We start from the raw sequence: 13,327 nt of genomic DNA on the forward strand, positions 1-13,327 counted from the left end.
ATCATCATCATCATCATCATCATCATCATCATCCCACAACCTCTTAGTGCTGTTTGTCCTGATAAAATTATTAATAAATAAATAAATCCAGATCTGCCCTGGGTGTCTCAGTGCAAATAAAGGGAAAGCTGAGCTGGCCAGGATCCACAGGATCAAACACTCCAGCTTCATCATCATCGTCATCATCACACAGTCTCTTATTAGTGCTCATCCAGGTGAAATTATTAAAAAAAAAGTACATTTCCAGATGAAATGAAGCTTTATCCAAAGCAAGGAGTGGAGTTTTGACAACCAAGGGGCTGCTCAGAGCTGGAGCATCCTCAGAAAAACCCCGGGGTGGGCAGGGAGGAAAATCCTGCACTAATCCCAAAGTTCCCCGTGCCCAGAGCAGAGGCAGGAGCTGCTGCTGCCTCCCAGCAGCAGGGAAAGCTCCATTGCTCAGGGGGCTGGGGGCAAATTTCAGCACAAATCAGCCCAAATCTGCAATTCCAGAGGCTCCACAGCCGAGTGGGGAATTCCAGGAAGGAATTGCAAGGCCCCAGAGGGAGGGAGGGAGGGAGGGAGGGAGGGAAGGCTCTTACCTTTCTGCAGGGTGCTGGGGAAGGACAGAGTGACCTTTTCATCCTCGTTTTGGTAGTTGAACCCTGTGGCGTGAACCTCTGCAAAGGGAAAAGCATCACTGGGATCAGAACCCTCCTGGAAAGGGGTTTGGGCTCCAAACTCTGCAAATTCACCCAAAGCAGCTGAGCTCGACAGCTCTGAGTGAATCCTGAGCCATTCCATGTGAGGAACCACAGGAACAGGAATCCTCCCTCGTGGTGGGGAAAGTTGGGCTGAAAAACCCCAAACCTGCAGGAAAATTGGGATTTGTGTGTCCTGGGAACATCATGGTGGGAATTCCAGGAGAGAAATGGTGCTGAAAAACCTGCAGGAAAAATGGGATCTGTGCCCCAGGAATGGTGAATACAGCCCCAAACTGCTGCCCTTGCTGGTAAACATTCCCATCAGTGCAGCAGGATTCCCATTAATTATCCCAAACAGGATGCTTAGGATTTATTTACCTAATTTGTGGCTCTCACTCTGAAAATCCCATTAATCTCCACAGCAATGAGGGGGGGTTGCTTGGATTTAACCACAAAATAAATGTTGATTTTATTTCAGAAATGCCTTCTGAAGCAGGGCCCTACTTTGGGGCTCCTGCTCTGCTCAGGGAGAGGATGCCAAAGGCACCCAAAAATGGGGTAATTCGGTATTTACACAGCACAGGACAATGAAAACAAAGGGAGGAAGCACCTAGGAGTGAGATTTGTAGATGCAAAAATCCAAACTGTGCACGGGGATGAGACTGTCCTGGAGCACCTGGTGCTGCTTCTCCCTTCCTATTCCACCACATCCTCCAAGGGGATGTGGATCTGTTCTCATTCAGCCAAAAAACCCTGCAATAACCCCAGAGAACCTCACTCTGCTCCCTCCGTGCTCAGCCACTGCTGCAACCTGTAAGAAATGATCATCCAAGAACCCGAAATCTGCTCCAAGCCAGCACCTTCAGCTGCCAAGGGCGGCAAGCCCGGACACAGCCAGGCACTCCTCAGCCCAGAACAAACCCTGCTGCTCGAGCAAGGCCTTGAAGGACAGAGGCAGGCTGAAACCACAGCTTTGGCCACAAAAGGACTCGTTTTCCTGCTCGGGTGTCACTCCTGGCGTTGGGTTTCAGCCCCTGCGGGATGCTCCAGGGTGCCCGAGGGAAAGGGAAGCTGGCTTGGCTGCTGAGCTGGAATTTGCAGAGCTGATTGTTCTGGAGCTGTGTGATTCCAGCCTTGAACAGAGCTGTTTGTTCTGGAGCTCTGTGATTCCAGCCTTGAACAGAGCTGATTGCTCTGGAGCTGTGTGATTCCAGCCTTGAACAGAGCTGATTGTTCTGGAGCTCTGTGATTCCAGCCTTGAACAGAGCTAATTGTTCTGGAGCTCTGTGATTCCAGCCTTGAACAGAGCTGTGTGATTCCAGCCTTGAACAGAGCTAATTGTTCTGGAGCTGTGTGATTCCAGCCTTGAACAGAGCTGATTGTTCTGGAGCTCTGTGATTCCAGCCTTGAACAGAGCTAATTGTTCTGGAGCTCTGTGATTCCAGCCTTACAGAGCTGTGTGATTCCAGCCTTGAACAGAGCTGATTGTTCTGGAGCTCTGTGATTCCAGCCTTGAACAGAGCTGTTTGCTCTGGAGCTCTGTGATTCCAGCCTTGAACAGAGCTCTGTGATTCCAGCCTTGAACAGAGCTAATTCCAACCTCTGCTCAGCGCAGCAGCTGCAGGAAGGAATTAGGTTTAAGTACAGGTTTCACAGAGCTCTGCTCAGGGTTTAGTCTGGGTTAACCACAGTGCTGGGGTGCAGAGCACTGAAAGGCTCCAACAACACAGCAAAACACAGGGCAGGAATAATTATATTAAAAAAAAATCTCCACAGGATCAATTGCAGGCTCAATTTTAGGCTCTTCTGATCCGTGCTGAGCACAATACAGCAAAACACAGCCCAGGAATAATTATATTAAAAAAAATCTCCACAGGATCAATTGTAGGCTCAATTTTAGGCTCTTCTGATCCGTGCTGAGGATTTCCAAGATTTTACAAATCAGCTGAGTTGAGCACTGAAGAAGAATCCATCCGAGGACACCCAGCTGCCAGCAAATATCAAAAATCAAAAATGAAAGTCTGAGTTTTCTTCTTAAAACTGGGGATACCGAGGCAGAAAATGAGCCAGGAGAGGAAGATCTGGAGGAGAACAATCCTGCTGGGTTGGGGTCCAGCAGAGAGGAGCTGGCTGCTGATTTTGGTCCTGGTTATCTCCAGAGTCCACCAGAGCAATGAGGGCCACCCTGGGCAGAGAGGGGCAGGACCTGCTGGGAATGTACTGATTCATCAATAAATCAATCAATAGCCATTGATCAGCTGAGGAATCCTGCTGCTGGACCGTGCTCAGAGTCCCTGATCAGACCAGGGGGGCAGCAATGCTCCCCACCTGGACTTTGGGGGGTTTTTAAACACCACCACGGCAAGGCTACAAGATAAAAATTATATATATATATTTTTTATTTTTTTTTTTACAGCTTCCAAAGGCAAGGATCTGATCCTGCAGCCTCCTGGGACTCAGGAGCACACAGGAACGTGTGGAGCTTCTGCCAAAGGCTGACCATGGATGTCAGCTTTCCTCCTCCTCCTCTCTCAATTGCAGGCTCTCTGTTTGGCTTTGAATTTGTGGAATTTCTGCTGCTTTGGAAGTTTTAACTTGTCCCAAAAAGAATAAGAGGTGAACATCACTGAGGCTGGAAGAGGAAACACTGAAAGCTCCAGGGATTTCTGAATCTCCAAGCAGCTCCTTACAAATCACACCCCAAAACAGCAGGGCAAGAACCAAAGAGTCCAAATTACATTTTCACTCTTTTTTTTTTTTTTTTTTTTTTTTTTTTTTTCTTTTTTTTTTTTTTTGGGGGGGGGGGTGTCTTTTTGGGTTGGGGTTTTTTTTTGTTTTTTTGGTTTTTTTGGTGGTATGTTTTGAGGTTTTGGGTTTTTTTTTTGTTTGTTTGTTTGTTTTTTTGCCTTTGTTTTTGAAGGTTATTTGTTTAAACTCCTTATTCAATGGCAATAATTTAATCCAGAGCAACAAAGCATGGAAAACACTGGGCAATGCTTTCTGCTGGAGTCAGGGGAGCTGCTCCTGGCGGGGCTGAGCGCAGCAGAGGCTCCGGAACGCAAAAGCTCCTGCAGAGAAGAGCCCAGCTCTGCATTTGGCACTGCAAGGTTGCAAGTTAATCACTTGCACATTGCAGCACAGCCCGGGCTGGGGAAAGAAAAGCTGCCAGAGCTGGAGGAAAAAAAAAAAGGGATTTTAAAAAATTTTTGTCATGGAGAAAAAGAAGATAAGACGGGAGAAAATGAAAATCAAGGGAGGAAGCGCCTAGGAGTAAGATTCCCACTTAAATCAGAAAAATGCACAAAGTGGAGAGGGACTGCTGCAGGTTTGAGGAGCTGGAGTGGGAGAGTTTGGAATAAATCCCATTTCCTGCAGAGGGATCCAGCCATGGATGATCCCAAACCCTGCTGGAGCCCAGAGCTGGACCCCCGAGGGCCCCGACCCCAAAAGGCCAGAGCAAACCTTCCTGCAAAGCGGGCTTTTCAGAATGGGAATTTTCCCAAAATGGAATTTTTCTCAAAATGGAATTTTTTTCAAAATGGAATTTTTCTCAAAATGGAATTTTTTTTCAAGACAGAGGTTTTTTTTTTTTTTTTAAATGGATTTTTTTTTTTTTTTAAAGATGGAATTTTTTTCAGAATGGAGCTTTTCTCAAAATGGAATTTTTTTCCAAGATGGAAATTTTTCAAGGAGCCCTTCCGTGGTGTGGAGAAGTCACTGGGTAGTTAAGGTTTGGGTTTAATTGTTTTAGTTGGTTTGTTTGGGTTTTTTGATCGGTTTGGTTTGGGTTTTGGGGTTTTTGGTTGGTTTGGGTTTTTTGGTTGGTTTGGTTTGGGTTTTGGGGTTTTTGGTTGGTTTGGGTTTTTTTGTAAAAGGCCAGAGCAAACCTTCCTGCAAAGCGGGCTTTTCAGAATGGGAATTTTCCCAAAATGGAATTTTTCTCAAAATGGAATGGACCCCCGAGGGCCCCGACCCCGCAAGGCCAGAGCAAACCGCGCCTTCCTGCAAAGCGGGGTTTTCAGAGTGGAAATTTTCCCAAAATGGAATTTTTTTCCAAGATGGAAATTTTTCAAGGAGCCATTCCTTGGTGTGGAGAAGTCACTGGGTAGTTAAGGTTTGGGTTTAATTGTTTTGGTTGGTTTGTTTGGGTTTTTTTGGTCGGTTTGGTTTGGGTTTTGGGGTTTTTGGTTGGTTTGGGTTTTTTGGTTGATTTGGGTTTTTTGGTTTGTTTGTTGGTTGATTTCATTTGTTTTTTGGTTGATTTGGTTTGTTTTTTGGTTGATTTGGGTTTTTTGGTTTGTTGGTTGGTTGATTTCGTTTGTTTTTTGGTTGATTTGGTTTGTTTTTTGGTTGATTTGGTTTGGGTTTTGGGTTTTTTGGTTGGTTTGGGTTTTTTGTTTGTTTTTTGGTTGATTTGGTTTGGGTTTTGGGTTTTTTGGTTGCTTTGGGTTTTTTGGTTGGTTTGGGTTTTTTGGTTGGTTTGTTGGTTGATTTGGTTTGGGTTTTTTTGATTGATTTCTTTTGTTTTTTGGGGGGTTTTTTTATTTGTTTCTTTTTTTAACCAGCACCCAAATCTCTGGTGTAACATCCAGGCCCATCCCCATCACATGGAGAAGGAAAAGACCAAAATAACGAATTCAGTCCCCAAAAACCTCCTCAGGTCTGAGCACAACCCAAACCTCCCTGCACAAACACCCCCAGAGCTGCTGCATCCCCAGCTGGATGCTCAGGAACTCCTCTGGACCCCCAGGATCTGAGGGGATTCCAAACAAACTCCCCAATTCCACAGCTGAGAGAGGATTCGCAGGAAGCTCCAAACTCCTTCACATCCCCAGGATGAAACTCAGCCCCTTCCAAAAACTGACATTTTTCTGAATCTCCAGCTCATCCTTGCTCTTCCTGAGCCAAGGCATCCATCAGGACACGTGCACACCTCGGTGATAAAATTCCACTGGAAATGTTACAAAAACCCCAAAAAAACCCAAAAAACAAACAAACAAACAAAAAAACCCCAAGAAAAAAACCAAAAAACAAAAAGGCAAACCAGCTCTGGGGAGAAAATAAAATATAAAACTGCCCAGGCAGCTTGAATGCAGCCATGGAAAGCTCTGGTGCTTTGAGCAGCTTTGTTCCATTACAGCATTGCTGGCACAGACCAAGCTGAGTTTTGGGATGAAACTGAGGAATTTCTGCTCCCCAGTGCTCACTCTGCTGCTTTTGTTGCTCAGTTCTTGCTGCTCTGTTGTTACTCAGCAAAAATTCCTCCCTCTGACTTTAAGGCTGTGGGGATCCTCCCTGAGCTTCCTGTCCAACGTTGGGCAATAATCTGATTTCCCTGCAGACCTGCATTGCAATTCCAAAGTCCTGCCCTGTGCTGTGCCCTCGGGGGCACACGGAGCTGCAGCCACAACCTGCAGGGCAGGGGCGCTGACAAGGACTGGGCAAAAAACCAAATTATTCTGCACAAAAGTCAGTAGACCAGCTCCTTAAACAAGGAACTGGGGTCTGCCAGATGAAATCTCTGTGCCAGCACTGCTTTTCAGGCTGGGAAAGGAGATCAATTCCCAATTATTTGTTATTTTTAGCGAGGGTGAGACCAACTCCTGCCCACAGAAGGCAGGGTGACAATTCTTTACAAGCACCATCAACTCCTGCCCGGTTCCAGGGGTGAGCTCCCAGGAGCTGATGTCTGCAGGGCTCATTTTTGGGGAGCAGTTCCACAGCTCCCATCCCCGAGCACAGGGTATCAACAGGTGCCAATTCTCCTTCCAAAGCCATTCTGCTCCTTGGCACGTTCCCAAATCCCTCAGATCTGCTTTTAACCCCGTGGAGCCTGGGTGTGACCATGGGAATTCATTGGTTTTATATATTTTTAAAAATTTATTTTAAAATTTCTAAATATTTTTAATTTTTAAGCTATTTCAATATAATTTTAATTATAAATTTGAATTCTATTTATTATCATAAGTTTAATTTGATTAATTTTATTCTTTTCATTTCATTCTTTTCGTTCTATTTTCATGTTTTAATTTTCATTTTCTTCATTCTAACCTTATTAACTTTAGCATTCTCAATTTATCCTTTCCCTTTTATTCATTTTAATATTATTAATTTTAACTTTCCATGACAAATTCTGGAATTCCTGGGTGCTTTTCCCCTTTATTTCCATTTTCTCAGTGACAAACTCTGGAATTCCTGTCGCTCTGCTCTTCCCTCGTTATCTCCTCGTTACTCAGGAGGAGCAGTAACCCCTCAGAAGGTATTTCTCCTAATTAATAATTAATAGCCCACCAGCAGGCAGGGGCAGGGACAGCCGGGGTACACTTGGGGACATTCTCCTCCGGGGCCCTTTCTGAGCTGAGCTCTGCTTTCCCACACACGCCCTCCTCCCCGAGCAGCTTCCTCACGCCCAAAGCATCCTTCAGAACCGAAAAAGAAATCAATCCTGCTCAAATGCAGAGCTGGGTGGGGACGTTCTGCTCGGGATCCCGGGATTCCAGAGCCTTTTGGGGCGGGGGGGACCTCAGATCCCACCCAGTGGCACCCCTGCCCTCCAGGGACCCTCGCACTGTCCCTGGGTGCTGCCAGCCCTGGCTCTTCCCTGTGCAAATCCATGGGCCAACAGAGCTGGAGTCAGCCCCACAAAACCCAGTGCAGAAATTCACATTCCTCTTCTTCTTCAGGTCTCCAAACACTTTCCTTCCCTCTCTCCAGCCCTCTCCTCACCTTTATCCAGCCCTCTCCTCACCTTTATCCAGCCCTCTCCTCACCTTTATCCAGCCCTCTCCTCACCTTTATCCAGCCCTCTCCTCACCTTTATCCAGCCCTCTCCTCACCTTTATCCAGCCCTCTCCTCACCTTCCAGCCCTCTCCTCCCCTTTATCCAGCCCTTTCCTCCCCTTTATCCAGCCCTCTCCTCCCCTTTATCCAGCCCTTTCCTCCCCTTTATCCATCCCTCTCCTCCCCTTTATCCAGCCCTTTCCTCCCCTTTATCCAGCCCTCTCCTCCCCTCTCTCCAGCCCTCTCCTCCCCTGTGTCCAGCTGTGCACAAATAACCAAGTTTAGATCTGCCCAAAGAACACCTTCCCCCATCCATCACCATCCCATAGTCCCTAAGCACTCCTCTAAGCAAGTGTTCTGTGGTATGTTCCTCACGGAAAGGGGCATTCCCTGTGGAACGGGATTCCTGCTCCCTGCAGGGCTCAGGAGCAGCTGAAGGGCAGAGCCCCCTGAGAGCCCAGCAAGGCCGTGCCCACGGTGAGACAGCTCCTCCAGGTCACACCTCAGCTGCTGAAGGCCTTTGGTGTCTGCAAATCCCCCCAGACAGACCTGGGGAAGTCACTGGCTGCAGCTGAGTGTCACAAACTTCTCCAGGAGCTCCCAGCCTTTCCCTGAGCTGGATCCCACCCTGGTCTCCTCCTCACAAGCACATTTTTCCATGCTGTCCAACACTCAAAAATCCTGCTAAATGCCAATTAAGTGTTTTCTGTGCTTTCCAAACCCTTTCCTGGGACTATTTCCTTCTGCAGGCTGTTACTGATGCATTCCCTGTCAGGGATTTTGTCAATATTCCCAAATCCATAGGCACAGAAGTTCTCAGAAGTTTACATGATATCAGGATATAAAAATAATATCAAAGCAGCCCAGCATCCTCTGCCTACACCCCTCAGGAGAGGTGGAGGAGATTGAAGGCATTCTTTACAATGAAGGAATTCCTTTCCCAAAACACAAATGAAGGAATTCTTACCATAACACAAATGAAGGAATTCCTTTCCTGTAACACAGCTGAAGGAATTCCTTCACCATAACACAAATGAAGGAATTCTTACCATAAAATAAATGAAGGAATTTTTTACCAAAACACAAATGAAAGAGTTTCTTTACCATAACCCAACTGAAGGAATTCCTTCACCACAACCCAGCTGAAGGAATTTTTTACCATAACCCAACTGAAGGAATTCCTTCACCACAACCCAGCTGAAGGAATTCTGAAGGAATTCTTCACCATAACCCAGCTGAAGGAATTCTTTACCATAACCCAACTGAAGGAATTCCTTCACCACAACCCAGCTGAAGGAATTCTGAAGGAATTCTTCACCATAACCCAACTGAAGGAATTCTGAAGGAATTCTTCACCATAACCCAACTGAAGGAATTCTTCACCATAACCCAACTGAAGGAATTCTCTACCACAACCCAGCTGAAGGAATTCTTTTCCATAACCCAGCTGAAGGAATTTTTTACCATAACCCAACTGAAGGAATTCTTTACCACAACCCAGCTGAAGGAATTCTTCACCATAACACCAGTGGCAGCCATGAGGGCCAGCAGGGAGCCAAGGTAAGGAATTCTGTGCTTCCAGGGCGAGGCTGGGCTGATCCAACCATGCCATCACTTTGTTATCAGAGCTGCTGGGCTGCTGGCAGCAGCTGCAGAGGCAGAAACGAAAGCAAGCAGGGCTCCTACCTTCGTCTCCTTCCGGGGCGTAGGACGCGGTGATGATGTCGATGTCGGCGCAGTTCATCACGATTTGGTTGGTTGCATTTTTCACCTGCAACAGAAACGCCATCAGCGCCAGGAAGAAATGGGAATTCTCAGCTCTCACCCATCTAAAAAGCACCTGCAGCTGTTTGAAGGAGGGTTGGGTGTTTGGGATGGGGAAGGAGAAGGAGGTACTGCAGAGCACGAGCTGTGCTCAGCCGCTCGTCTCCACTGGGAATTGTTTAATGCTGGGTAAAAAACAGGGCTGAAAACTTCACAATGGGGCCCTTGTGCAGGCCTGGGACTCCAAACCCAATAAAAACAGATCCTGAGCCCATCAGCCTCCTTTGGGCACGGCCTAAGGGAGAGCAGAGTGAAAACCTCCTTTGGAGATAGCACCAACACAACCTCTGTGCGTGCTCCAGGCTGTCAGAACTCCTCACTGAAAAACATCTGCCAGGAGATTCTCCTTCCCCTTTCCTGGGAGCTTCCCTTCTGCCAGCTCTTGGCTCCTCACACTTTGCTTTATTTACCAAGTGCCAGCTCCCAGCGTAGGAATAAACCGTGGGGCTGTGCCAGTTCTCTGCTTGAACGCGAGAGCCTGAATACAGAGGAATTCAAATTAAATAAAAATTAATTACAAAGGGGCAAAATATTTGGGAGTTAAACCAGGGAGTTATTCAGACATTTATGGCTGGAACCACCACAATGATCAGGCTGGATCAAGCTGGGAATCCAGCTTGTCCAGGGTAGGATTTCTAGCAGGAGGCACCAGCAGTTTCTTAAATAAAGGAGTAAAAATTTCTGTAACAACCAGCCAGATTTAACACAGGCATAAAGAAACTGCTTCCTACCCCAGAATGAGCTCATTAAAGCCTAAGAAAGTCCATCCCTGTTTTGTTTTCCCTCATTACTATAACCTTAAAATGCTCTGAATAACCTGCACCCATCATTGCAGGTATCCATGCCTGAACTGGGCAGCAGGAACACGCTGGAGCTGCCTCCAGCCCGGGGTCTGGACAAGGAGAGTGCAGAGGAGGGGATCCGAGGGAGGGAGCAGCTCTGCTGGGAGGAAAAGCTGGGAAAAAAAGTGGGAAAGGTGGGATTGTTCAGCCTGGAGAAGAGCAGGCTTAGGGGTGACCTGGGTTCAGGCTCCCTGAAAGGAGGCAGGAAGGAAAATGGAATGAATTGAAGAGTGCCAGGGAAAGGGGGAGTGGGTTTGAACTGCCAGAGGACAGGGTGGGGTGGGACATTAGGAAGGAATCCCTCCCTGGGATGGGGTTCCCAGGGAAGCTGTGGCTGCCCTGGATCCCGGGAATGGCCCACTGAAGGGGTGCCCTGCCCATGGCAGGGTGGCACTGGATGGCACTGCAGGTCCCTTCCAGCCCCAGTTCCACGATTCCACGCCCTGTGCGTGCTCAGGCCGGCTCACCTCGCAGGCAGCACACTAATTATGATTTTGTTTTGTTTGTAAAGCCACAAGGAAAGGCTCAGGTGTCCCCCAGCCCTGCCTGTGCCACCAGGGCCTGGGACCTGAGTGAGGGGAGGAGCTGGGAATGAACCAGGAATGGTCACCTGGGACACAAAACCCAAATTTGAGTCACCTCATGGAGAAGGGAGGACTGAGGAACTCAAATGTGTGATTCCACAGGTGTGGGATGGCCCAGCCCTGAGCTGGACCCCATGAGGGAGGACCAGCCCCACCCACCCCGACCCCTCTGACCTGACAAACATCCCTGGAATCGTTTAATTCATAAATACTATGCAAAGAAATGTTATGTTTTGCACTTTTTGGGTGCCTCCCCCCAGTCCTGCTCCCCTGCGGTGGTGTCACACCGAGAGGTGCAGCACAGCTGTTTCCACCTCGTGATGGAATTAAAATCAAATTAATTGTAATTAATAAACCCAACCTGACTGTGAAAACAGAGTTTTTGCAAAGCACTGAGAGCAAGTCTAACAGCTGAGGTGACACAGGGTAGATTTAACTTTTCCAGGAAAGATTTACAACCTGAAATCCACTTTGTTTTTTTTTTTTTTTTTAATTCTGAGTGCATAAAACTGAAAAATTACAAAGCTTCCCCCAAACCCAAAAATCAAGGCTCAACAGTTTTTACCACAATACTGGAGCTTGGGGGGTTTCTCAAGGTTTTTCTAAAGCACAGAAAAATCAGGATGAGAAAAGCTTTTTATAAGTGTCTGGAGACCTTTATTCAATCTATAAACCCAAATCTCTCTGGATTCGGAGCTGTCCAAATTGCAGACAATGTCAGTTTAACAATGGGCTTGATCTTTAAAAAACAACTTTTTCCAGGACACAACTTTCAGTGGAGCACTGAGCCTGCAAAATAAGAAAGTTTAGGTTTAAGCAGAGAAAATCCAGAGGCTCCTTAAACAGGCATTTATCTATTTTTAGGTATTTTTCCTCACTTCCTACCAATATCAAACCAGTTTTACGAGAGGGCAGCATAGTAGAAAATATCTAAAATGAGCCAGGAGGGTAAAAAAGCTCATTTTTTAAGCTATCCCAAAAAAGAAAAAAGGGTGAAATTCAGTGTACAGGCAGAAATTCTGCCTGCAGAGCTCAGCACCTTCTGAGAGTTTAATTCTGAGGGGAAAATGAATTTTTCCTGCTGCCAGCCAGGCTCCAGCAGGAGCCTCCTCCCTGCTCAGAGGTGCAGCCACACCTGTGAGAACAAAAACAGAACAGGAGCAGAACCTGTCCCAGCACGGGGCACTGATGGCCAGGAACAGCTCAAAAACTAATTCACTTAAAAATGAAATTTTATCCTTCCAAAATGCCACGTTCTGGAAGGAAGAGATTATGTTCATTCAGTGATTTTTATGTATTAAAGGCCCAAAAAAAGCAGATTTCTGTGTAAGGTAGAAGCAGTCAGCAACGTGTGGGGTTGTCACCCTGCTTCACCTTGCTCTGGAACATCAGAAATAAATCAGAAATAGACTTTTCAGCAAGAAAATTAATTAATTAAATTTAAATAATTGAGAGAAGAGCAGTTCTGCACAGCTCAGAAACCAGGTGGGCCAAGAGGAATACCTGGAGGGAAGGAATGGTTCAGGACTGCAAACTCCTGGCTTTTGATGAATGAAGTTGAAGACTGAATTAACCAGAATTCAAACACTATTTTGAGGTCAGACTCAGGCACCACGAGCAGGGAAGGGAAAATTCATCCAGCAGGAGAAAAGAGCTGAAATCCCCTCTAAAAAAAGTTTAATGTTTGATGGAAGAAGAGTTAAAAATGTTGATTTTTTTATCTCCACCAAAGAAAACCTAAAGGTGCTGTAAAGCTTGTGGTGGTCAAAGCAGGAAAGGATTTAATGGAAAATATTTTTCCAATGTTTTAGGATATCAGGAAGAGGGATTTGAACCCCAGCCTACCTGAAATACAGGCTGAGGTGCATCCAAAGGGATCTCCTGGAGCCAAAATTAATTCCAGATAATTCCAATCTTGTCACACAGCTCCAGAGCCCTTTTCTAAAAGCAGCACTACAACAACTGCGTGTGTTTTTAGCTATTTTCTCTCTAAAAATAGGCACCTAAATTTGCTCTGGGTTTGTGTTCCAGGGCTTGTCTTCTGTAAGAATTCAAACCTTCAATGAGGAGAACAACAAAGAGATTTATTAACCTGCATCTCCAGCAAATTCCAGCGGGCAAGGAGTAAAATTAACAAGGCCAGGACTAATTGGCCCACTGGAAAAGTTCCCTTGCTTCCAAAGCACACCCAGCTCCAGAGGTGTTGGATCCACAGGGTGAGCAAATCCCTTGGTGGTCGCTGCAAATCCACCCAGTCTGGGGAATTATGGGGCTCAAGGAGCTTTTTTGGGGGGAGAAGGGTAAAAAAACCCCATTTTTGAGCTGATGAGACGAGGAGAGCCCTGAGGTGCTGCCAGGCCCTTTAACCCTCCACTCCAGGTTTAACTGAACGAGCTGGAAATGCAAATTCCAAGGCTGGAGAGCAGAGGATTTATCCTGGACGGGTTCCCCTCTCCCCAGGAGCACAAACACTACACCCAGCCAGCTCCATTTCCCCAGGATCCCACCCCAGAGTGTCACCATTAATCTTTAACCAGCCCTACACATTCCTCAGGCCAGCACAGCTTGCATCACGAACCTATAAAAAGCAGCAGACAAGCAGTTAAACGTTGCT

The 13,327-nt window shown here is 46.6% G+C and overlaps 1 protein-coding gene across 1 annotated transcript in view; it reads right to left on the reverse strand.

Moving 5' to 3' along the window:
• The window catches only part of NPEPPS (aminopeptidase puromycin sensitive), a 39,429-nt gene that overhangs the window by 21,925 nt on the left and 4,177 nt on the right, over window positions 1-13,327 (reverse strand). The window contains 2 exon segments of the mRNA XM_041402331.1: window positions 582-659; window positions 9,150-9,234. Of these exon segments, the coding sequence (XP_041258265.1) occupies window positions 582-659; window positions 9,150-9,234 (163 nt within the window).

Source organism: Onychostruthus taczanowskii, unplaced genomic scaffold (assembly GCF_017590055.1).
Source record: "Onychostruthus taczanowskii isolate IOZ18803 unplaced genomic scaffold, ASM1759005v1 scaffold197, whole genome shotgun sequence".
NCBI lineage: Eukaryota > Metazoa > Chordata > Aves > Passeriformes > Passeridae > Onychostruthus > Onychostruthus taczanowskii.